Source organism: Ranitomeya imitator, chromosome 5 (assembly GCF_032444005.1).
Source record: "Ranitomeya imitator isolate aRanImi1 chromosome 5, aRanImi1.pri, whole genome shotgun sequence".
In the NCBI taxonomy this organism is placed as follows: Eukaryota; Metazoa; Chordata; class Amphibia; order Anura; family Dendrobatidae; genus Ranitomeya; species Ranitomeya imitator.
Genome location: NC_091286.1, coordinates 412,136,351 through 412,156,907, shown reverse-complemented (window position 1 = coordinate 412,156,907; position 20,557 = coordinate 412,136,351). Strand labels below are relative to the sequence as shown.

The window sequence follows — 20,557 nt, the reverse complement described above, 5'->3', positions numbered from 1 at the left end:
GTCAGTGCAGGAACCAGACGGCAAGGGACAGACAGCTGAATGTAAGTATGTACTGTTTGTTTTTTTACGCTGGTAACCAGGGTAAACATCGGGTTACTAAGCGCGGCCCTGCGCTTAGTTACCCGATGTTTACCCTGGTTACCAGTGAAGACATCGCTGAATCGGTGTCACACACGCCGATTCAGCGATGTCTACGGGGAGTCCAGCGACGAAATAAAGTTCTGGACTTTCTTCCCCGACCAGTGATCTCCCAGCAGGGGCCTGATCGCTGCTGCCTGTCACACTGGACGATATCGCTAGCGAGGACGCTGCAACGTCACGGATCGCTAGCGATATCGTCTAGTGTGACAGTACCTTTACTCTTTCAGATCGACTTATTTGTGGGTGGTGGGGGTTCAGTCAATTTTGTTTTTCTGTCTTGTTGCATTCGTTGACCTAATTTGTCACAAATTCCTTGAAATGTGCTAGGGCGCAGGGGGGTGGGGTAAGTGCGCGTAAGTGTCAGCGTGTGTGAGTGCGTCTGTGTAAGTGTAAGCGCGCGTGTGTGTGTGTGTGGGGGAACTGACGGTCAATTGCACAAATAATTACGATTTCTAAAAAATAGTGACAACTGATTAATCAACTGAAAACATGTGGAAACCGTAAATCCCGTCCAGAATTAATAAAAGAAAACTAACACATAAAATAGACTTAAAAAGTGAAACAAATGAAAAGAATAATAAGACAAGCACAAAACAAAAACAAAAAAACAACTAAGGAAAACACAAAAAACAGCACAAATGCAGTAATGAATTTGGCCCCTTGACTCAGCAGCATGAATATAGGAGAGGTGACAACATTCTCCATTACCAATTGAATATACCAGTTACCAATGTTTTCTAACTAATTAGGGTCTGAAATTGCTAGAATATAAATTATATCTTTCTAATTTCTTGTGAAAGTTAATAATTCTACAATAATAACAGATTTTCTTTTAAACCTAATTCAGTACAGTTTTATCAACCATCATTGACTACTCACTTCTTGTAGTAACTATTCAGCGGCTTCAGAATAACCTGATGGTTTTTTGTGGCACAAGAAGAAAATTTGCAAAATACAGTGGTTTACCAGAATTGTGGGCTACCTTTTGTCGTTGGGGATCCCAGCACTTACATATTTTGCTTGATTTTCACTTACATGTAAAGTTCCAGAATTGGTGAAATCCAGTTCAATTCCCATTTGGTCACAGAATTCTATCAAGTCATTCAGCAACTTTGTCTGCGGTGGAGGGTGGCGACGAAGCAATGCCAGTTCTGGAAATCGGTGGTAAATTTTATGAGCAGCTGCCATGTTTGCAAGCAACATGAACTCTTCCACCAGCCTAAACAAAACAGAAATACATGTATGAAGGATTATGGAAAATAAAAAGCCAGTTTAAATACTCATACGGTCACTACTTCGCAAAATAATTTATATTCTCAAGCACAATTATTACTTTAAAAATGAGTATTTATATTTAATGTGAAAAGTAATACATACATTCAGCCTTATGAGGGCCGTCTAATGCTAAAATTAAATTAAATACAAACCAAACTATTAAAAAGTTTACAGATTGTCAGTCAAAAAACAAGAAAAAAATATGTGCATTTCAAAACGCACAAGAATAAAAATGACCAAATGTGTCACTATATGGAGCTTGATGGAAACACCATATTGTTCCCAAGAAGAATTTGGTGCCTCGCAGATTCTATGGCTCTGTTCACACTCTGGGCTGAATGGGCAGGTTGGCACATTGACCACACAGCTGTAACAGTGTGAACAGATGCATGGTTATTTTGCAAAAGGTCAGAACTCATGTATGAAAATATCAGCAAAATTGTATTTTTATTTTGTATTGAAGCTAGGTTACAATAATTTTCTTAGGTTTCTAAATGTGCGTCATTATCTCCTTAAACGGCCTGTGGCATCAATGAAATCTCAATTTAAGTAATGCATGACAAACGTCATATTAATATTAATTAGGTTATGTTCACAAGTTATTTTTGTCTTGAGCTTGTTTATGAAGCCAATATCTTATCTCTTGGCAGTAAAAAAAAAGCTGCAGTCAAAAATACAAGGTGTTAGACCACCATGCAAGACATATGAAACCAAAAAACATTTTTGGAAAAAAAATGCAATGTGATCAAATTATTTGGGGGGGAAAGGTTTTTATGTCTGAAAAAATAGTGACTATTCTGAACAAAACAGCTGGATTAATGTATGAAGTGCAGCAGCCATGAATTAAGGTTACATGAGTTCATGAATAAGTACACAATTGTACAGTAGAATGTAAAAACAGCAGGAAAAGGTGAATTGGTCCGGCATAGTTTACTTTCATGTACTGATAGGGCATTGAAATGGTAGGGCGTTGTTTACTTTAACACATCACTAATCTAATTAAACAGCCATGCTCATGTGAGAATACCAAGACATTATGGTCTATACTCGGAGAAATCACAAATATACAGGTGTTTCACATCCTGCAGTACCAGTTTTTTTTCCATTAAAGATTAGCAGCGTTTTTGCACTCAATCATGGCTTTCTATGAATGAAAAATGCTGCAGAATTGCTGAAAGAATCGACATTCCGCAGTTTCCAAAAACACAGCAGTTTTCCAATTCAGTCAGAAAACAAAACAAGAGTGAGATTTTTAAAATCTTATCACTTTTGCTGCTGTAAAAAGCAGTTTTTAATTGGCATAAAAAGCGCAGCAAAAAAACACAACAAAAACTGAAATGTGTGAACATAGCCTTACCTTTTAAGCAATGCAATGAAATGGGAGTTCCCAGATATCTCCAGACATGAGCATTAAGCGATGAGCCACTACTTTTTTTTTTTAGTGATGGCCTATACGTAGGATAGTCAATCAGTATGTGATCGGTAGACTGCAGCACCCAGCACCCTCCATCGATCAGCTGTCAGCAGTGGCCAGAAGCTCTCAGATGCTACCGGAAGACAGCAGCGTCATCAATATTAACATCTGAAACCTTCCACCCGCCAGTCATCACTGACCAACGGGGGTGCCGGATGTCACACCCCCACAGGTCAGATCTTCATGGGCTAAATAAAAAAAAAAAGGAGCGGCAAACCTCTAATGCATTTCAGTGGAAACTGTACCGATATGGAAAGCTGCTGAATTAATCCCAACACAAAAGACAACATAACCACTTAGAACTGAACAGACTGCATGCTCTGTTTTCTTAAAAGCAGATTATTAGGAGTCATTAAAGATGACATATTACCCAACAGGAGGAAAACTCCATTACATATAGCAGGAAAGTCAAGTGATACCTGAGAACTCTCTATACAAGTGTCAATTACAGAATTATTCATTAAGGGCATAGAGGTAGAGATTCACACAAACTAGCAAAGGAGATTTTTTTTTTTACATTTCAAAATGTCTTGTGGTATGTGCAGATGATCCGTAAGTGGCAGCGCTTTGGACGCAACGCATGTCCGCTGCTATTAAACGCAAGTAGGTGATTCACTGAACCGTGTGCAATACATTATACGGGTGAAAATTCTCTTGCGCAGACTCGCATCTCCGCAAGATAAATAGACATGCAGTCTCGAGAGAGGCGCCGCATGTCTGTGTCCGTGGGTGTCTCTGGACGCATAGTGGGCATGTGATTTTCTTGAAATCCCCTCCACTATGCTGTAACATCTGGACGCTGCTCAAGTACACAGCGTCCAACCCGCAGCGGTTACTGACCGTGTGCACATAGCCTTAAAGGGAATGCATAGTCAGTACAAGTCTTATTGTTTAAATAAAGTTTTTATGTTCAACATATTCTAATTTTCTTTTATATATTGCACATTACTATCGAAAGTGAGGGTGACTACTCCGACTTAACAGGCCAATACTGCTTTTGGAGATCACTTTCCAGTAATCATCAAAAATTAGTTGATTCTGCTCGAGACTACAGGTTGTTATGGTCCATGTGGTGCTGTTGAGCAGGTTGTTGAAGCAAGAAGCTTAATTATGCACAGAAAATAGAATAAAATCTACAATCGCAAGAAGAAAAAAAGAAAGCTTCTAGTAGCTTGTATGTATAAAATGGATGCTGGCCAAGGTCCAGCTGTTCTCACAGCCCAAACTTCTAAGCACTGTGTTCCTTTGGGTGGTAAGAGGAACAGCGCTTTCCAACAGAGCTTGTAAGTGCTGCTTTGAAGCTGGCCGGATTACTGAATTTCAGCCAGTTTCGGTTCCCTCCCACTCCTCCAATGCTGCAGAGGTTAGGCTGCCTCGGCTTGCGGCATCAGAGAATTTAGGCCAGTGGTGCAACAGAGACAGGTCCAGACTGTTAATTAAGCAGGAGAGCACCGTATGGCAAGCACGAAGATGGGAGGCTGAGGACCAGTGCAGTCCCGACAGACAATGGTTAACCAAACTTTTTAATATGTCCAAACCAAATTGTTTTTGTGGTATTTTTTCTTTCAAGTCTCTTTAATGCCATAATATTTGCAAACAACCATCCTTTTCAAGAGCAAACCTTCATGGCTACCGAGAGAAGCTATTGTGGCTACAGTAGACATGAATGATTTTAGAAGTTAAACGATTCAGCATACAGACAAATTTGCTTTCACCACAAACAGTATAACAAAATGATCAAGTGGTGTACACACCTTTAGACAGCAGGTGGCAGTGTAGCTCCTGCGTTTATGACTCATGTAATACCAATTTGTGCAGGACACAGAACCCATACAGATACTAGGGGATACATGCTCCTTCTAGGAATCCGAGAAAGAACAAAACCCTGCAATCTCATCCATTTCTAAAAAGTTCCATGATCTATTTTCTATGTAAGGTCAATCGTTACAAATTTAACAGATGGAATTTTTCCATTTTCCTTAAAAGTTTTCTAGCTTTTTCATTACGTTATGCTGGTTCACGGCATATAAAGTTCTCTTTTCCAAAAATCATTCAACTTTCATTCGTTCCAGTTGCAGAGATCAAATTATCAACTTATTTGCGGTCACGGAGGGCTGTCCTGCAGTGATGGGGTAAATTAACAAAATGAAAAGAAAACATGCCGAGAGTGAAATCTCCATCTGCTCTCACATTCCCATAGAGGTTACACACAGAGGGTTATGCTCAATAGACTCGAAATTATCCTACTGCCGCGTCTCATTAGACAAGGGGAAGACACAGGGATCTGCAGATCTTGTGTGCGGCCCATTTTGAGAGAAGGAAATCGCATCTTAAAAAGAGAACTACGTCACCGCGCTATTTCAAAAATCGGTTTGTGGGTTTGGAATTAAACTTTAATATGGTTAACACAGATCTAAAACAATTACAGAAAGTCAACAATGAAAAGTAGCCAATACGGGCACATTTCCAATAAATATTACATTCGCATGTGGCAGCAAGTCCATGCAGAAAAGTAGTCGCTGTCTAGTGCCCCTTGGTTATCAAGGAGCCTGGATTCCATGGTCATCCTTCCAGGATGGACCCCCATGCTGATCTAGGCCTATGTACACTGCACTAAATAACTGGAAGCGTCCATCTCTGATCTCACTGACTGTAAAAATCCAGCTTTATTTCCTCATGGTGGAGGTTGCTTTATGTCTCCCATCACATTACCCTCCCTTTTCCAAGTTGGGGAGACATCATTGAATTCGGGGACAGATCGCGGAGATGAAGATAGAAGTGGATAGAATTGGTAAGGGGGAGTTTTAGGAGCAGTTTAAGTTTTAACATCTTTCCTTTCAAGCCTAAATTCACACACCTCTAAAATCGAGATTAATACTAATCTGCAGGGATCACCTGAACAGAAGAGAAGGAATATAAACCAGCTCACCCGTGATGCATAAGCGGAGTTTCGGGAGCACGGACCCGCTGTGTCCAGGCGTGTAGAATCCAAGAGACGAAAATGTCCAGCTTCACCGAATCCGTGAAAAAAAAGTTTTCTTTAGTCACAAACTTAAACATGGAGGATACAAACTTCAGCACAAACCATATGGGTACGAATCTCAACGCGTGATGTCATGATTAAGGGAGCTTAGTCTCCAGAAACGCGTTGAGATTCGTACCCAAATAGTTTGTGCTGAAGTCTGTATCCTCCATGTTTAAGTTTGTGAATAAAGAACACTTTTTTTCACGGATTCGGTAAAGCTGGACATTTTCTTCACCTGAGCAGAGCAAACTTCTTTTTATATGCCTACGAGATCATTTGCTCAGGGTCAGACTTGATGATCGGCATCTAAGCGCAGTCAGTGTTTCACGGACATAATCTCCTATAAAAAATGCTACGTTTATATTCATAATTTCTTTCATTTTTGCAGTAGCACAACCACAACTATATAGAATTTTATTAGAATACAGCACCCTCTAGTGGTAATTTAGATTAACTAGTTTAATATTTGATTTGTACATATCCTCAAATGTCTACCTTTTGTTTTACGGAAAATTGAGTACAATACATGGTAGACTGACGTCATGTCTACTAAAACATTTCTATTTGAATTTGTGTAGATCAGCAAGGCTTAAAATGTCACAATATATCCGTATGGTCTATGTCATATGATTTTTTTTCCTTTTATTGTTATCCTATGTTAGAATCTAGGAATTAGACAATTGACTACTACCAAGTAGCTCCATGACCTCCAGATAACCCTTAACTGCGGCTGAGACCCTCTGCAAACAGGTAATTAAAGTTGGACATCTGATAGATCACAGATACCATTTCATAACTTTCAGAAGTAGGTGACCGTTTTCTGGCCCTTGCTTGTCTGTGTCACAGAACTGGCAAACAAAGTACTTTAAGCTGCTTTGTATGTTATGAATCTTGAGGCATTTATGAACAGCATAGACATGACAGATATGAGTCATTTTTGGAGTCATATGGAAGTGGTGAACATAACACATTGCCTTACGTCACTGGGCTGTTGCTGTAATACTTTCAAATATCGGCCACATGGATGATGCTATCCATGCCATTTTTTTTTAATATACAGAGAGGTATAAACCGTGGTTGGAAATGTGACCGTAATATCTACCGCCAGGGGGCCTCCAGAGGTTAGGTTAGAAGTTAGGGATCCCATATTTTTCGAAAAAGAACTAGCTACATCCTTTGACTAGCCCTGTTAGGAGTCATTGGAGGAGAGGTATGTGGACGCAAGTTGTGTGAATAAAAGCAAATACCAAACTATGGTCAGTGCCAGTTCTGGGAGATTGTGCATTGTGGTTCGTACTGTTATCCCCAAAAAACTAAGAGCTCCCGTTCATAAGAGACAGAGGCAACACTAACATCAGGTTTAGTATATTTCTTCAGTTTAACCTTTTTATTTTATGTAATTTTATATTCTGCATTTTGTCCATTTTGTATATTTTTTTATAAACAGTCTATTTTGGGGATTAAATAAATAAAAATGGAATAGCTAATTTTTTCTTGCTCAAACCGCATCCCTTAAACAATCAGTACACTATTTGTAATCGGTGTCCAATCGACCTGCATAACCAAATGGTAGTGGCAGCTAGTTACATTTGCTATTGCGGAGGGGGCAGTGACCGTAGCAGGGTATGTATATATATGTATGTCATTTCAATTAAACGGAATTGGATGTGTATCTATTATATGCTCACTGAGTTCTGCAATAAGTGGCCTCGTAGTGAAAACAGCCGTGGCCTCATCCATCACAATTGGAGGTACCAGCAGGGAGACCTGTGTGATTCTCCTGGCTGTTCTCTGACAGTGCTTACAACATTCTGTGGAGGAGGGAGGGAGAGAGGAGGATCGAAGCAGATTCATGTGCAAGTCCTCCCGAATTAACTGCTTTTGCCACTGCGCTTTTCCTACTGTTAAATGCCACATCACTTTTAAAGGAAGCAAGAAAGAAAAAAAAAAAGGCAACACCTTATCTTCATCCCAGGGAGTCTCAACAGGCTCAAACTGATGATTGCCCTCTGTTGTCCCATAAGCATACAGCTCTTTGTGCACAGATTAGATTCTGCACCCGACCTTTTTTAGGCTACTTTCACACTAGCGTCGTACGACGCACGACGCAATGCGTCATGGCGATGTATCGGCGCATGCTGTGCAAGCGCAGCACAACGGGGGCAGCGGATGCAGTTTTACAACGCATCCGCTGCCCCATTGTGAGCTCCGGGGAGGAGGGGGCGGAGTTCCGGCCGCACATGCATGGTCGGAAATGTCGGACACAATGCACCAAAAAAACGTTACATGCAACGTTTTTTGGTGATGACGGTCCGCCACAACATGACGCAACCGTCGCACGACGGTTGCGAGGTGTGGCAAGGCGTCGCAAATACAAGCCTATGGAGAAAAAACGCATCCTGCAGACAACTTTGCAGGATGTGTTTTTTCTGCAAAACGACGCATTGCGACGTGCGTCATGACGCTAGTGTGAAAGTAGCCTTAGACAGGCTTAAGAATACCCAATACTGCTTTTCCACCAATAGATTCTGCAGATGCAGCAGAGCGCTGTGCTGATAAGTTCTTCTCTAGAGGAGGGCTATACTGATACAGAACATTCCCTCTGTCACCGCTTCAGCCGAGACTCATCTCTTGCTTTCAGGGTCAGGACAAGCTCTTTTGGCACTGACTGTAATAGCGTCAAAATGTACGCCCCTGGTCTACAGTCCACTGTGAGACTGCGGCCACACATTCTGGCAATATTGTGGCTGAGCCATAAATGGTTTGGATAGTTAGTAGCCACATATAAGCACTAGTGGCATCACTTTCACTGCTCTCACTTGTTATCTGATGGAGATGTAAGTAACATAGCCTGATCGCTAATATGCAATCCACACAACTCTTACTACTTTAGTAAAAAGGTTAATGTTCAGTTACACGTACACACTCTGCACATAGCAATACAGAAGAAAATGGAAGACACGGACGCTGCAGATAAGGACTGTCCAAAGAATAGAGAATATAATTAAAACTCGTTTATTGGTAAGAAATTCGGGCAAAGAAATCATCAGGCCTGAAAGGTGAATTTCATCCCCCACTAATCATCTACATTTCCACCTCATTGGGTTTAATGCGCTAGGAGGCACCATGTCTATCTCTTGCAACGATGGATAAACACTGCACAACTATAAGACATACAAATAGAAAAATACATCATGCACACCTGTATACACATTCGCCATGCCTGTAAACATCCCTCACAACTGTATACATTTCTTTACGCACACTGAATGCACATAGTATACATACTCTGCACACACCTATATACACTATACTCAGGTATGGAGGTTTGTTGGCACCTAAAATCTTTTGAAGGTAAGCAGTACTTGACATTTTCCGCATTTAGCTAGCAGTTGTGTGATCTGAACTCTCGTGGCTGTGCCATGTTCCCTACATTGTGGCAGTGTCTTGGGAAACTTGCCCAGCACTAATACAAATCACCTGCGTGAAGCAAGTGTGTGCTTCCCTTTATCAAACCTTCATATCTGAACGAACTAACCTCCTGCTCTTACAGAGTGCAGAGTGGCTGGGCAAAAAGTTTAAAGTGATTCTCCTTATTGAAACAAATGTAAGGGAAAAGAGGAAACCGGAGCCAACTCAGTGGATCGATGTTGTAATGAAACCGTGCGCTATAACCATGAGTAAGGCGTAGCTGAAACGCGCTAGTTGGAGACCACTGGAGGAACCGCTAGCGTTTTTAGATATTTAAATGTGTGAAGTTTTATTCATCTGACTTCGCTGGAGATTTTTTTTCTTTGCCGCATACTCCTTATTGCACTCTCACATTTAAAGTTAGATGGTGTCATAGTGGGTGTACCTTTGTCTACTATTGGTCCCGGCTCTGTCTGCAAAGGGCTTACCATATACAAAGAGCTGCTGGATGCTCTACTACGAGGAATAAGAACATCTGAACTTGTCTCAACCAGTCATTGAGTACTGGGCACATCATGAGATTGTATACCAGACCCTGGAGGCCTTGATCGATGGACTCCAGTGACCATTAGAACTGCTTTACCTATATTCATCCAGGTCCATTTTTAACGTGTACTGTGAAATTTATCATCCAATTCTGGTGTCACAGTTCGCTGTAAAATAATGGTACTTCCATTAATACTATTTATCAAGCATGTTGTGCTTGAAGAAATCTTGTGATGTTTACGTATGTAAAAAGACATTACTCTTTGTAATGGTCTCAAAGAAAAGATCAAGAGGTCTTCGCTGGAATACAGCAACAATTAAGAAAGGAAAAAACAACAACTATGTAGAAATTGACATGTTAAGAAAATTATAATAGAGAAAAAAAAGGAAAAAAAAACAAGTGTAGGAGGGATGTGGAAGTAATAGTAAAAATGATTGCCAAACCTATAGAAGATCATTAGGTCATTCAATGCCCATTTGGCATCTTAATGAGTCACTAATGAACAGGTGTCAAATATCAGGATACCAAATCAAATATCTTGAAACCTTAATGAGGTTTGAATTGGAAAAGGACAAGCAAGGCAAGAAAATTAATTAAAGAAAAAATTAATAAGGCGTATGTAAGTGCACAAACCCCTCAGTGTCCAAACTGTCTTGAGATAGCTGCGAAGTTCCAAAATGTTTCGAAACTATGGCTCATTTTGCATTACCAGTTGGGAGAAAGTCTACATTGAAAAGATTATGATTCCTAGCTCACTTTCACTTGTAAATTCAGTGTAAAATTTTGAGAAAGTTATGTCTATCATTTCATTTTAGCATGCATTTGTAGCAGACAAGACTCCCCTTGTAGTGAAGAATGGCCTTCAGGAAAATATATACAGTTGAATTCAAAATTATTCACCCTGACGAAGGATTAATATCCGAAACGCGCGTCGGGGCGCGTTCGCATGAGGACTGGGCTGACCCCGCTGATCTGGTCGTATAATTGAGGTATAGTGTGCTCCCCATATTACCATTTTACATGCTAGGATTACTCAGGCTGCTGTGATCCTCTTGGTCATTGGTGGATTTGAGTGATTCCTACTGCCCCCAACAAATAGAGTGACATTATTGCCCGTATTTAATATTGTACTGCGCACTTTTTCTGCCGTTCAGGCTATATTGCACTTTGGCACTTTTTGTTCTGCTTTTTTGCTTCATAGCAAGTAGCTAGTCTGAATAGACCGTATTTTTGTGCTTAGTTTATCACCAATCTTGGTAAATGTTGTTGCATTATTGGCACTTTATTTTTGCACACTGTTGATATTTGTGTTTCCCCTTTTTATATTTTCTCATGTATATATTTTGGCACGTTGCACTTTGGCAGTCTAGCATATATATATATACGGACTTTTTGTGTTGCTTATTTTTATAAGTCTTCAGTTGGGCTATATACATTCTGTGGGAGCTACACCCCTTGTCTTATATATACTGTTGGGGTCAGCCTTTATTCTAGGTCTTTTATTATCTCTTAATTTTTATATTATTGTCATTTTTTGTTTTTTCCTCGTGTGGATTTTTTATGAGTATGTAAAATATACATCTTATTGCCACTGTATTCAATAAAGGCGTTTTTTTTTTAAATATATACTTCCTGTCTGGTGTTACATCTTGCTTTCATCCATATACTGGTTTTGGTTGCACCTATCCATTGAAAAGATTATGATTCCTAGCTCACTTTCACTTGTAAATTCAGTGTAGAATGATGAGAAAGTTATGTCTATCATTTCATTTTAGCATGCATTTGTAGCAGACAAGACTCCCCTTGTAGTGAAGAATGGCCTTCAGGAAAATATATACAGTTGAATTCAAAATTATTCACCCTCATTGCAAATAACATTGGTTAACGAAAGGAACAAACTTTCTGATGTTTGTAATAATCCAATAAAAGCAATTTAAATAGTGGGATACAATTTAATGCTTTCTCCAAATTTAACAGAATTACGGTACATTTTTAGGACTACCGCAGTTTCAGAATTATTCAGCCCCTCCACGACAAGAGTCTTTAGAATTTAGACCTTTGGCTGTTATGACCTGCTGAATACAGGATGTATAGCAAGACACCGGTTTCTGGTAGTGTTCCTGAGGAACCGTCTCTAATATACATGGGCTTACATAATTCATCCACCTTCTGCAAATCCCAAAGATTTGCTTTTGGGTTAAAGTAAGGTGATTGAGAGTCACCCCAAAATCGTTAAGGACTACCTCTAAAACCGAGTCTTGTCCTTTTTGAAGGTCCGGTTACGCCAAAACTTCACCTTCCTCATAGAAGGATTTCCTAAAACTTGATTGAATCCATATTGCGATATAGATGCTTCAGATTTCCAGTGTGAGAGGAAGCAAAGCAGCCCCAGAAAAATATTGAGCCAGCACCATTATTCATTGCAGGCAAGTATTTCTTTTCAACCTGTGTGTTCTTCTTTACCAAGACAAACTGCTGATCTATAGGCCTTAAAAGGTCTAGACTTGTTTTAGCTCTCCTCAGAACAGTCACAAAACTTCTTTAGCTTTATTTATACGTAGTATAGTGTATTAAATCTGTATACCATATACACTCGTGTATAAGCCGACTGTAGCATAAGCCGAGGTACCTAATTTTGCCTAAAAAAAAAAAACTGGAAAACTTATTGACTCGAGGTTAAAGGGAACCTATCACCTGCCGAGTTCGCATCTCAACTTCAGGAAAATGGTCGCCGCGATCTCCATCTGCGCACGCGCGGCATCCCGCGGCCATTTTCCTGAAGCCCCGGGCAGCAGAGGACTCCATATGCGCACGCGCGGCCTCAGGAAGATGGCCGCCCCCACAGATCACCAGGGAAATAGCGTCGATCGCGCGTTTTTTCTTCTCCTGCCCAGTGGATTCAGAAGATGGGCATGCGCAAACCACTACGCCACCCCCAGAAATATATGCAAGATCTGGGGGAAGATACAGCGATGTCGCCACGCCCATCTGACCTGACCAGCCTGATTGACAGGCGAAAACGGCGACTTTGGTAAGTTATTTCGGCAGCTTAGGGGTGGAATCAGGGTACACAAAATACACTATAGTAACGCACAGCTCAGGCCCTATTTAACAGTATTTTTATCTCGTACTGAAAAACCGGGGTGACAGGTTCCCTTTAAGCTGGATGTGCATTGTTCCCTAATCCCTATTCTGGTATGAATGGTTCCTTATTCCCATCCTTGTCTACATGACTCCTAATCCCCATCCTTGTCTGCATGGCTCATAAACCCCATCCTTGTCTGCATGGCTCCTCATTCCCATCCTTGTCTGCATGGCTCCTAATCCCCATCCTTGTCTGCATGGCTCCTAATCCCCATCCTTGTCTGCATGGCTCCTCATTCCTATCCTTGTATGCATGGCTCATCATTGCCATCCTTGTATGCATGGCTCCTCATCGCCATCCTTGTCTGCATGGCTCCTCATCCTCATCCTTGACTGCATGGCTCCTCATCCCCATCCTTGACTGCATGACTCCTCATCCCCATCCTTGTATGTATGGCTCCTTATTCCCATCCTTGTTTGCATGATTCTCTAATTCCCATCATCGTCTGCATGGCTCCTTATTCCCTTCCTTGTATGCATGGCTCCTTATTACCCTCCTTGTATGCATGGCTCCTTATTACCATCCTTGTATGCATGGCTCCTTATTCCCATCCTTGCATGCATGGCTCCTTATCTCCATCCTTGCCTGCATGGCTCCTTATTCCCATCCTTGTCTGCATGGCTCTTCATCCCTATCCTTGTGTGCATGACCCCCATGAGAAAAGCATTAAAAAAAAATCCTACTTACCTTCTCTGCGCTCCCTCGCAGCATCTGGTTCTGATGCCAGCAGCTCCTGCAGCCGAGCAATCACGTGTCCCCACTCATTAAGGTAATGAATATTCACCTCTCTCCACGCCTATAGTAGTGGAGAGAGGTGAAAATTCATTACCTTAATGAGCGGCACCCATGATAGCCGAGCAGCTGCTTTGAAGCCGACGACTGCTGCTGACACTGTGCGCGTGCTATAATAGAAATTAATGTTCATTGCAAGTGCAGTGTATATTAATTTCTTTTTAGCAGCGGGCACAGGCTTTAGCCGCAGCAGCCGTCTTCTGTCTCCTGTCACCAGCTGCTCCCCCGACATCTTCTGGGACAATGACTCGCGTATAAGCCAAGGGGGCATTTTCAGCATTAAAAATGTGCTGAAAAACTCGGCTTATACACAAGTATATACAGTAATGAATTTTAATATATATTTATTTCTATAACGCCAACATTTCCTGCAGCATTGTACAATTCAGTGTTTTACAATGCTGCATGAACCAGTCACCAGTATGTGTACAAATACAGATACAAAGTGCTACTGAGTGTATGGAAGGGAGAACAGGGAATAGTTAGTGAAGAGACAAGCCAATCTAAAGAAATGTGTTTTTAGGGCACGCGTGAAGGTGTGGATACTGTCAACTACAAGGAATGTCTGGGATAGTGTGTACAAAAAATTGGTACAGCACAAGAGAAGTCTTGGAGGAAGTAATGGGAGATATGGATTATAGAGGATGTTAGTCTTAGATCATTAGTGGGATAGAGAACATGGGTAGGATGTAGAGGACTCGCTTTGTAAATTTGTGTTTTTGGGTGATTCTATTCAGTGGATTGAATAATTCAGTGACTGCAACAAACATCAGATGTGACAAGATTCAAGACTGACATGAACAACGCAGGTGGTGTGCTGGAGTCAAGTGCTCCAGATTTATAAAGAAACATATGCTTTCATGTTTGCCTAACCACAAATCCTGCTCAAGTCCCTAATGGAGCAAGATTTGTGGGGTAGTAAATACTGCCGATCGTCAAGAATCTGACGAACGACGTTCACTATGCCCCAGTCTAACCCAATCTCTACCCACTTTGTCAGAGCTGGGCAAAAATGACTTCAGATTGCCAAATTGCTAAATTTTAGCGCAACCTTGGGTTGCACCAAAATTATGCGTCTTTTCAAAAGGTTTTGATTTAATAACAGTGTAAAAGCTTTCACAAATTACTTTTATTTTTGGAGAAACCACTTTTGTTGTGTAGAGCCATTTAAGTTGTTCTCATCTGATTGGTTTATTGCAAACAGAACATTTGTAAGTTTTGCTAATAAACCTAACTTGTAATGGGGGTTGAATAATTTTGATTGCAACTGTACATATGGAGGGCAGACTAAGCCTTTTTACAACAAGGCTGCAACTTGATAACTGAAATAACCCATAGAGAATGAAATTCTGAATTTACGAAACAGAATGATGTGTTTGCAAGTAGAAAACTAGTGCTACACACCTGTTTAAAGTCCAAGTGGAACTTGGAAATTTGTTATTTAAAAGGTTTATTAGGCCTTTGATGTGCAAACCATCTCTGGGCTGAGCACTGGATACAGCAGAGATAAAAGGAGTACCGCAGGAAAAGGTTTACAAATGTTATTCTATAAACTGGTAAAGGAAAGTATAAAAGAACTGCAACTATTACTACTGACGGACTGGACCTTCTTAGTATGTCTCCCTATGGGTTTGACTGTTCTTTTGCAGTATGAATATTTATAAAGCGTTAAGGAAGTCTGTGCAGCACGTACAGAGCCATAACTTCTAGAATTTACAATAGGTTATTTATATGGAACCCCTTACCCAAAAGTAAAGCCTCATAGCTCTAGTGGTCAAATATTTACGATTTACAAAGTAATTTCACAATTTAACCTTATTCTGTAATACTTTGATAGTCCTGAATTACCATAGTGTTTAAATCAGGTTTTTAAATGACGTGCATGGCTTTTTTCAGAACATACTAAATTAGTAATTTTGCAATTTTTACACTTGTGACACTTGGTGCATATGTGGACTTGTATTCCCTGTCCTTTCAGGAAAAGTTTTTATCAGGTTCCTTAGGCTATGTGCACACATTGAGTATTTGCTTGCAGAAATTTCAGCAAGGTTTCTGCATCTCTTGGCAGCAAAAACATGCATTTTGCCGCAATTTAGTGTGTGTTTTTGACGCGGCTTTGTATGCGTTTTTTGCATGCATTTATGTACAGCAATTAAGGCTTTTTTTTACCTAGATAAAGATATTAAAAAAAAAAAGTTGTGTGATGTAATTTCTTGGTTCAACACATTTTTCATTCTGATGTAGTGGCATCAGAGTAATGGGATTAGGGCTTGGTGTCAGCAGCTGTCATTGACACTTAGCCCTAGGCTAAGTAATGAAAAGGTGTCAGGCCAACACCCTAATTAATAAGTACAAACACACACACACACACTGTAACCAGCCTATGTAGGAACTTTAAAAGAATGAAACTACATAGGCTGTAACCAAGCAACTCTTGATTTATAGAAAAAAAAAAATGAAAAAAAAAAATTGCATGGGCTCCCGCATTATATTCATAACCTGCAAAGGGAAAGCCGACGGCTGAGGGCTGATGTTAATATTCTGGGAAGGAGTCCATAGCCATAAAGGTTCCCAGGCTATTAATATCAGCTCACAGCTCTTTGCTTAGTCTTTACTGGTTAGTTTACAGGGGGACCCCAGAAAAAATTTGACATAGGGTCCCAAAATAAAATCTAATCAACAAAGGCTAGGGAGACCGCTGCAGGCTGATATTAATAGCCTAGGAAGTGGTCATTGGACATTGCCCCCCCTGGCTAAAAATATCAGCTCTCAGCCACCCCAGAAAAGGCACACATAAGATGCGCCAAATCTGGCGCTTAGACTCGCTCTTCCAACTTGCCCTGTAGCGGTGGCAGGTGAGGTGATGGTTGGGGGGTTGATGTCACCTTCGTATTATCAAGTGACATCAAGGTCACAGATTAGTAATGGAGAGGCGTCAATAAAATGCTCCCATTACTAACCCCATAGTGATATTATAAAAACACACACCCAGAGTAAAGTCCTTTAATTGAAATAATAAGTTCTTTATTGAATCTAAATTAAACCATACTCACCGAAGGCCTACGTCTCCTGCAAAAAAATAAATAAAATAAAGCACAATATTCCTCACCTGTCCGCAGAGAAGATGATGCATAATGTCCCACGACGAACCTGATGACAGAGCAGTCACTGATGTGGTTAAACTTTTTACTGTATTTAATAGTCCCCTTAGGAGACTTGAACCTGCAAACTTCTGATCGCTTGGACATGTATAGAGAAAGTCACAATGTAGAATGCCAAGCACGGGGTACTCGCCCGCAGCTTTTAGAGGCATGTGGTGGCAGATAAAATCAGCCATCAACTGCCAGGAAAGATGCGGGCTCAGCGTGCACATCATATGCCGTGAAGGGGTTAAACCAGACCTGGGCAAAGAGTGGCCCAGAGGCCACATCCGACCCTCTGGCTGTCTCAGTCCGGCCCATGGACAGAGACATTCGTGGGGCGGGAAACCTGAGGTCCACAGGCCACACCGTGCCCGCCTGCTCGCTGTCTCAGCTGTCTATATAGGCGCTGAATGCATTGGTGGAGGAGGGGCCTCCGGTCACTTCCACCACCGATCAGGGTGTGACACAGCTAATGTGATGACATTTCATCGCATCAGATGTGTACTGCGGAGAGTCAATGCACCAGAGGCAGGGAGAGAGGCAGAGCGCTGGGGAACGGTACCGAGGTGAGTATGTGGATTTTTTTCCCATGTGTATTGGATGTTGGGGTGGGCACGGGGAGGCTATGAAGCTGTCGTGCAGAACATGAGGATGCTATGGGGTTGTCGTGCAGAATATGGGGAACTATGGAGCTGTCATGCAGAACATGGGGAGGCTATGGGGGTGACATGCTGCACATGGGGAGGCTATGGGGGGTGATATGCTGCACTTGGGGAGGCTATGGGGGCCTCATGCAGTATATGGGGAGGCTATGGTGGCCTCAAACAGTATATGGGGAGGCTGTGTGGGCCTCATACAGTATATGGGGAGTCTGTCGGGCCTCATGCAGTATATAAGGAGGTTATGTGGGGCCTCATGCAGTATATGGGAAGACTGTGGGGGGCTCATGCTGTATTTGGGGAGGCTGTGTGGTGCCTCATGCAGTATATGGGGAGGATGTATGGGGCGGATGTATGGGGCTCATGCAGTATATAGGGAGGCTGTGTGGGCCTCATGCAGAATTAAGGGAGGCTGTGTGGGGCTCATGCAGTGCATGGGGAGGCTGTGGAGGTCTAATGCAGAATATGGGGAGACTGAGGGCCTCATGCTGTATATGGGGAGGCTGTGTGGTGCCTCATGCAGTATACGGGGAGGATGTGTGGGGCTCATGCAGTATATAAGAAGGCTGTGTGGGGCTCATGCAGTACATGGGGAGGCTGTGGAGGTCTAATGCAGTATATGGAGAGGCTGTGTGAGGCTCATGCAGTATATGGGGAGGCTGTGTGGGCCTCATGCAGTATATGCTGAGGCTATGTGGGGCTCATGGAGTATATAGGGAGGCTGTGTGGGGTTCATGCAGTACATGGGGAGGTCTAATGTAGTATATGAGGAGGCTGTGTGGGCCTCATGCAGTATATGGGGAGACTGTGTGGTGCCTCATACAGTAAATGGGGAGGATGTGTGGACCTCATGCAGTATATGTGGAGACTGTGGACCTCATGCAGTATATAGGGGGGCTGTGTGGAGCTCGTGCATTATACAGGGAGGCTGTGTGGGGTTCATGCAGTATATGGGGAGGCTGTGTGGGGCTCATGCTGTATATAGGAAGGCTGTGTTGGGCTCATGATGTATATGGAGAGGCCATGTGGAGCTCTTAAAGTATATGAGGGGCTGTGGGGGAATTCAAAAGATATAGCGAACGGGTTGTACTCCGGTTCAAACGATATATAGGGGGTGAACAGACTTAATTCTGCTCAATATTAAGTAATACAATTAACATTAATATGCACTAGTGGCCAAAACTGTGGATACACTTGAAGTTTTTAATAATTTTCGAGGCTTCTGGATCTTTAGGCGATCTTACTTGCTTGACTACATACCATATATACTCGAGTACAAGCTGACCCGAGTATAAGCAGAGACCCCTAATTTTGCCACAAAAAACTGGGAAAACTTATTGACTCGAGTATAAGCCTAAGGTGAGAAATGCAGAAGCTACTGGTAAATTTCAAAAATAAAAATAATTGAGACATCAGTAGGCTAAGTGTTATTGAATATCCAAATTGAATCAGGAGCCCCATATAATGCTCCATAAAGTTCATGATGGGCCCTGTTATGATCTGGTGGCCTAGGAGCAGCATGTGACGTACTCTGGAGAAGGTGGTACCTGTACTGACCGCAGACCCTGAACTAAGCACAGCAACTAGAAGTAGCCGTGGGATGCACCTAACACTCCCTAGACACCTCGACACAGCTTAAGGACTAACTTCCCCTAAAGATAGAAACGGGAAAACTATCTAGCCTCAGAGAAAATCCCCAAAGGATAGACAGCCCCCCACAAATATTGACTGTGAGAGGAGAGGGAAATGAGCTAAAAAGAAAGAAAAGGACAGAGAACTATGCGGTCAGTATTAAAACACTAGAAAATATCGACCACAGAAAATACAAAACTCCACATCTGACTAAAGACATGGAGGGTATATCCATCTCCAGAGATACAGCCTGGCTGCAAAAAAATCCTTACACAGACGAAGCTGGACAAGACAAAACATGAAAATGCACAGAACAATAAGGACCACAGCATGTGGACAGCAAAAACAAAGCCAGAACTTATCTTTGTTGAAAAGAACAGCAAAACAGGAGAGACCAGTCAGGGATGTGAGTCCTCCAAAAACAATGGACAATTGGCACTGACTAAAGGATCAATCAAGACTAAATAGCCCAGTCCAAATTGCAATAAGTGGACACACCTGATAAATGCTGCGATCCAAAGACAGTCCGAGTCCGCGTCCGAGGCGCGCTACAAAAGACCGGCGCATCGCTAGCGCGTGCCGAAAATGACACGCGCTAGCAATGCGCTGGTACATTGCGGGCAATGGGAGCGCTAACGGACGCGTTGCATGGCGTTAATTTCGCCGTGCAGCGCTGTCCGTTAGCGCTCTGACCAAAACGCAATGTGACCCCAGCCTTATCCTCCTGGCCATAACCCTTCCATTTGACAAGATACTGAAGCTTCCGCCTCGAAAAACGAGAATCCAAAATCTTCTCAACCACATACTCCAATTCCCCATCAATCAACACCGGAGCCGGAGGATCAACAGAGGGAACAACGGGCACCACATACTTCCGCAACAAAGATCTATGGAAAACATTATGGATGGAAAAAGAGGCTGGAAGGGCCAAACGAAAAGACACTGGATTGATAATCTCAGAAATCCTATAAGGACCAATAAACCGAGGCTTGAACTTAGGGGAAGAAACCTTCATAGGAACATGACGGGAAGACAACCAGACCAAATCACCAACCCGAAGCCGGGAACCAACACACCGACGAGGGTTAGCAAAACGCTGAGCCTCCTCCTGAGACAGCACCAAATTGTCCACCACATGAGCCCAAATTTGCAGCAGCCTGTCAACCACAGAATCCACACCAGGACAATCAGAAGGCTCAACCTGCCCTGAAGAAAAACGAGGATGAAAACCAAAATTACAAAAAAAAGGCGAAACCAAGGTAGCAGAACTAGCCCGATTATTAAGGGCAAACTCGGCCAATGGCAAGAAAGCC

The 20,557-nt window shown here is 42.1% G+C and overlaps 1 protein-coding gene and 1 long non-coding RNA gene across 3 annotated transcripts in view; one reads left to right on the top strand and one right to left on the bottom strand.

The window, feature by feature from the left end:
- The window catches only part of DIS3L2 (DIS3 like 3'-5' exoribonuclease 2), a 588,376-nt gene that overhangs the window by 13,780 nt on the left and 554,039 nt on the right, over positions 1 to 20,557 (bottom strand). For both annotated transcript variants that reach the window (XM_069727019.1, XM_069727018.1), the window contains one exon: positions 1,177 to 1,360. In XM_069727019.1, the coding sequence (XP_069583120.1) occupies positions 1,177 to 1,360 (184 nt within the window). The remainder of the gene's footprint in view (positions 1 to 1,176; positions 1,361 to 20,557) is intronic.
- Positions 1 to 20,557, top strand: part of LOC138638050 (uncharacterized) — a 260,052-nt gene that overhangs the window by 27,121 nt on the left and 212,374 nt on the right. The gene's annotated exons all lie outside the window — the stretch shown is intronic.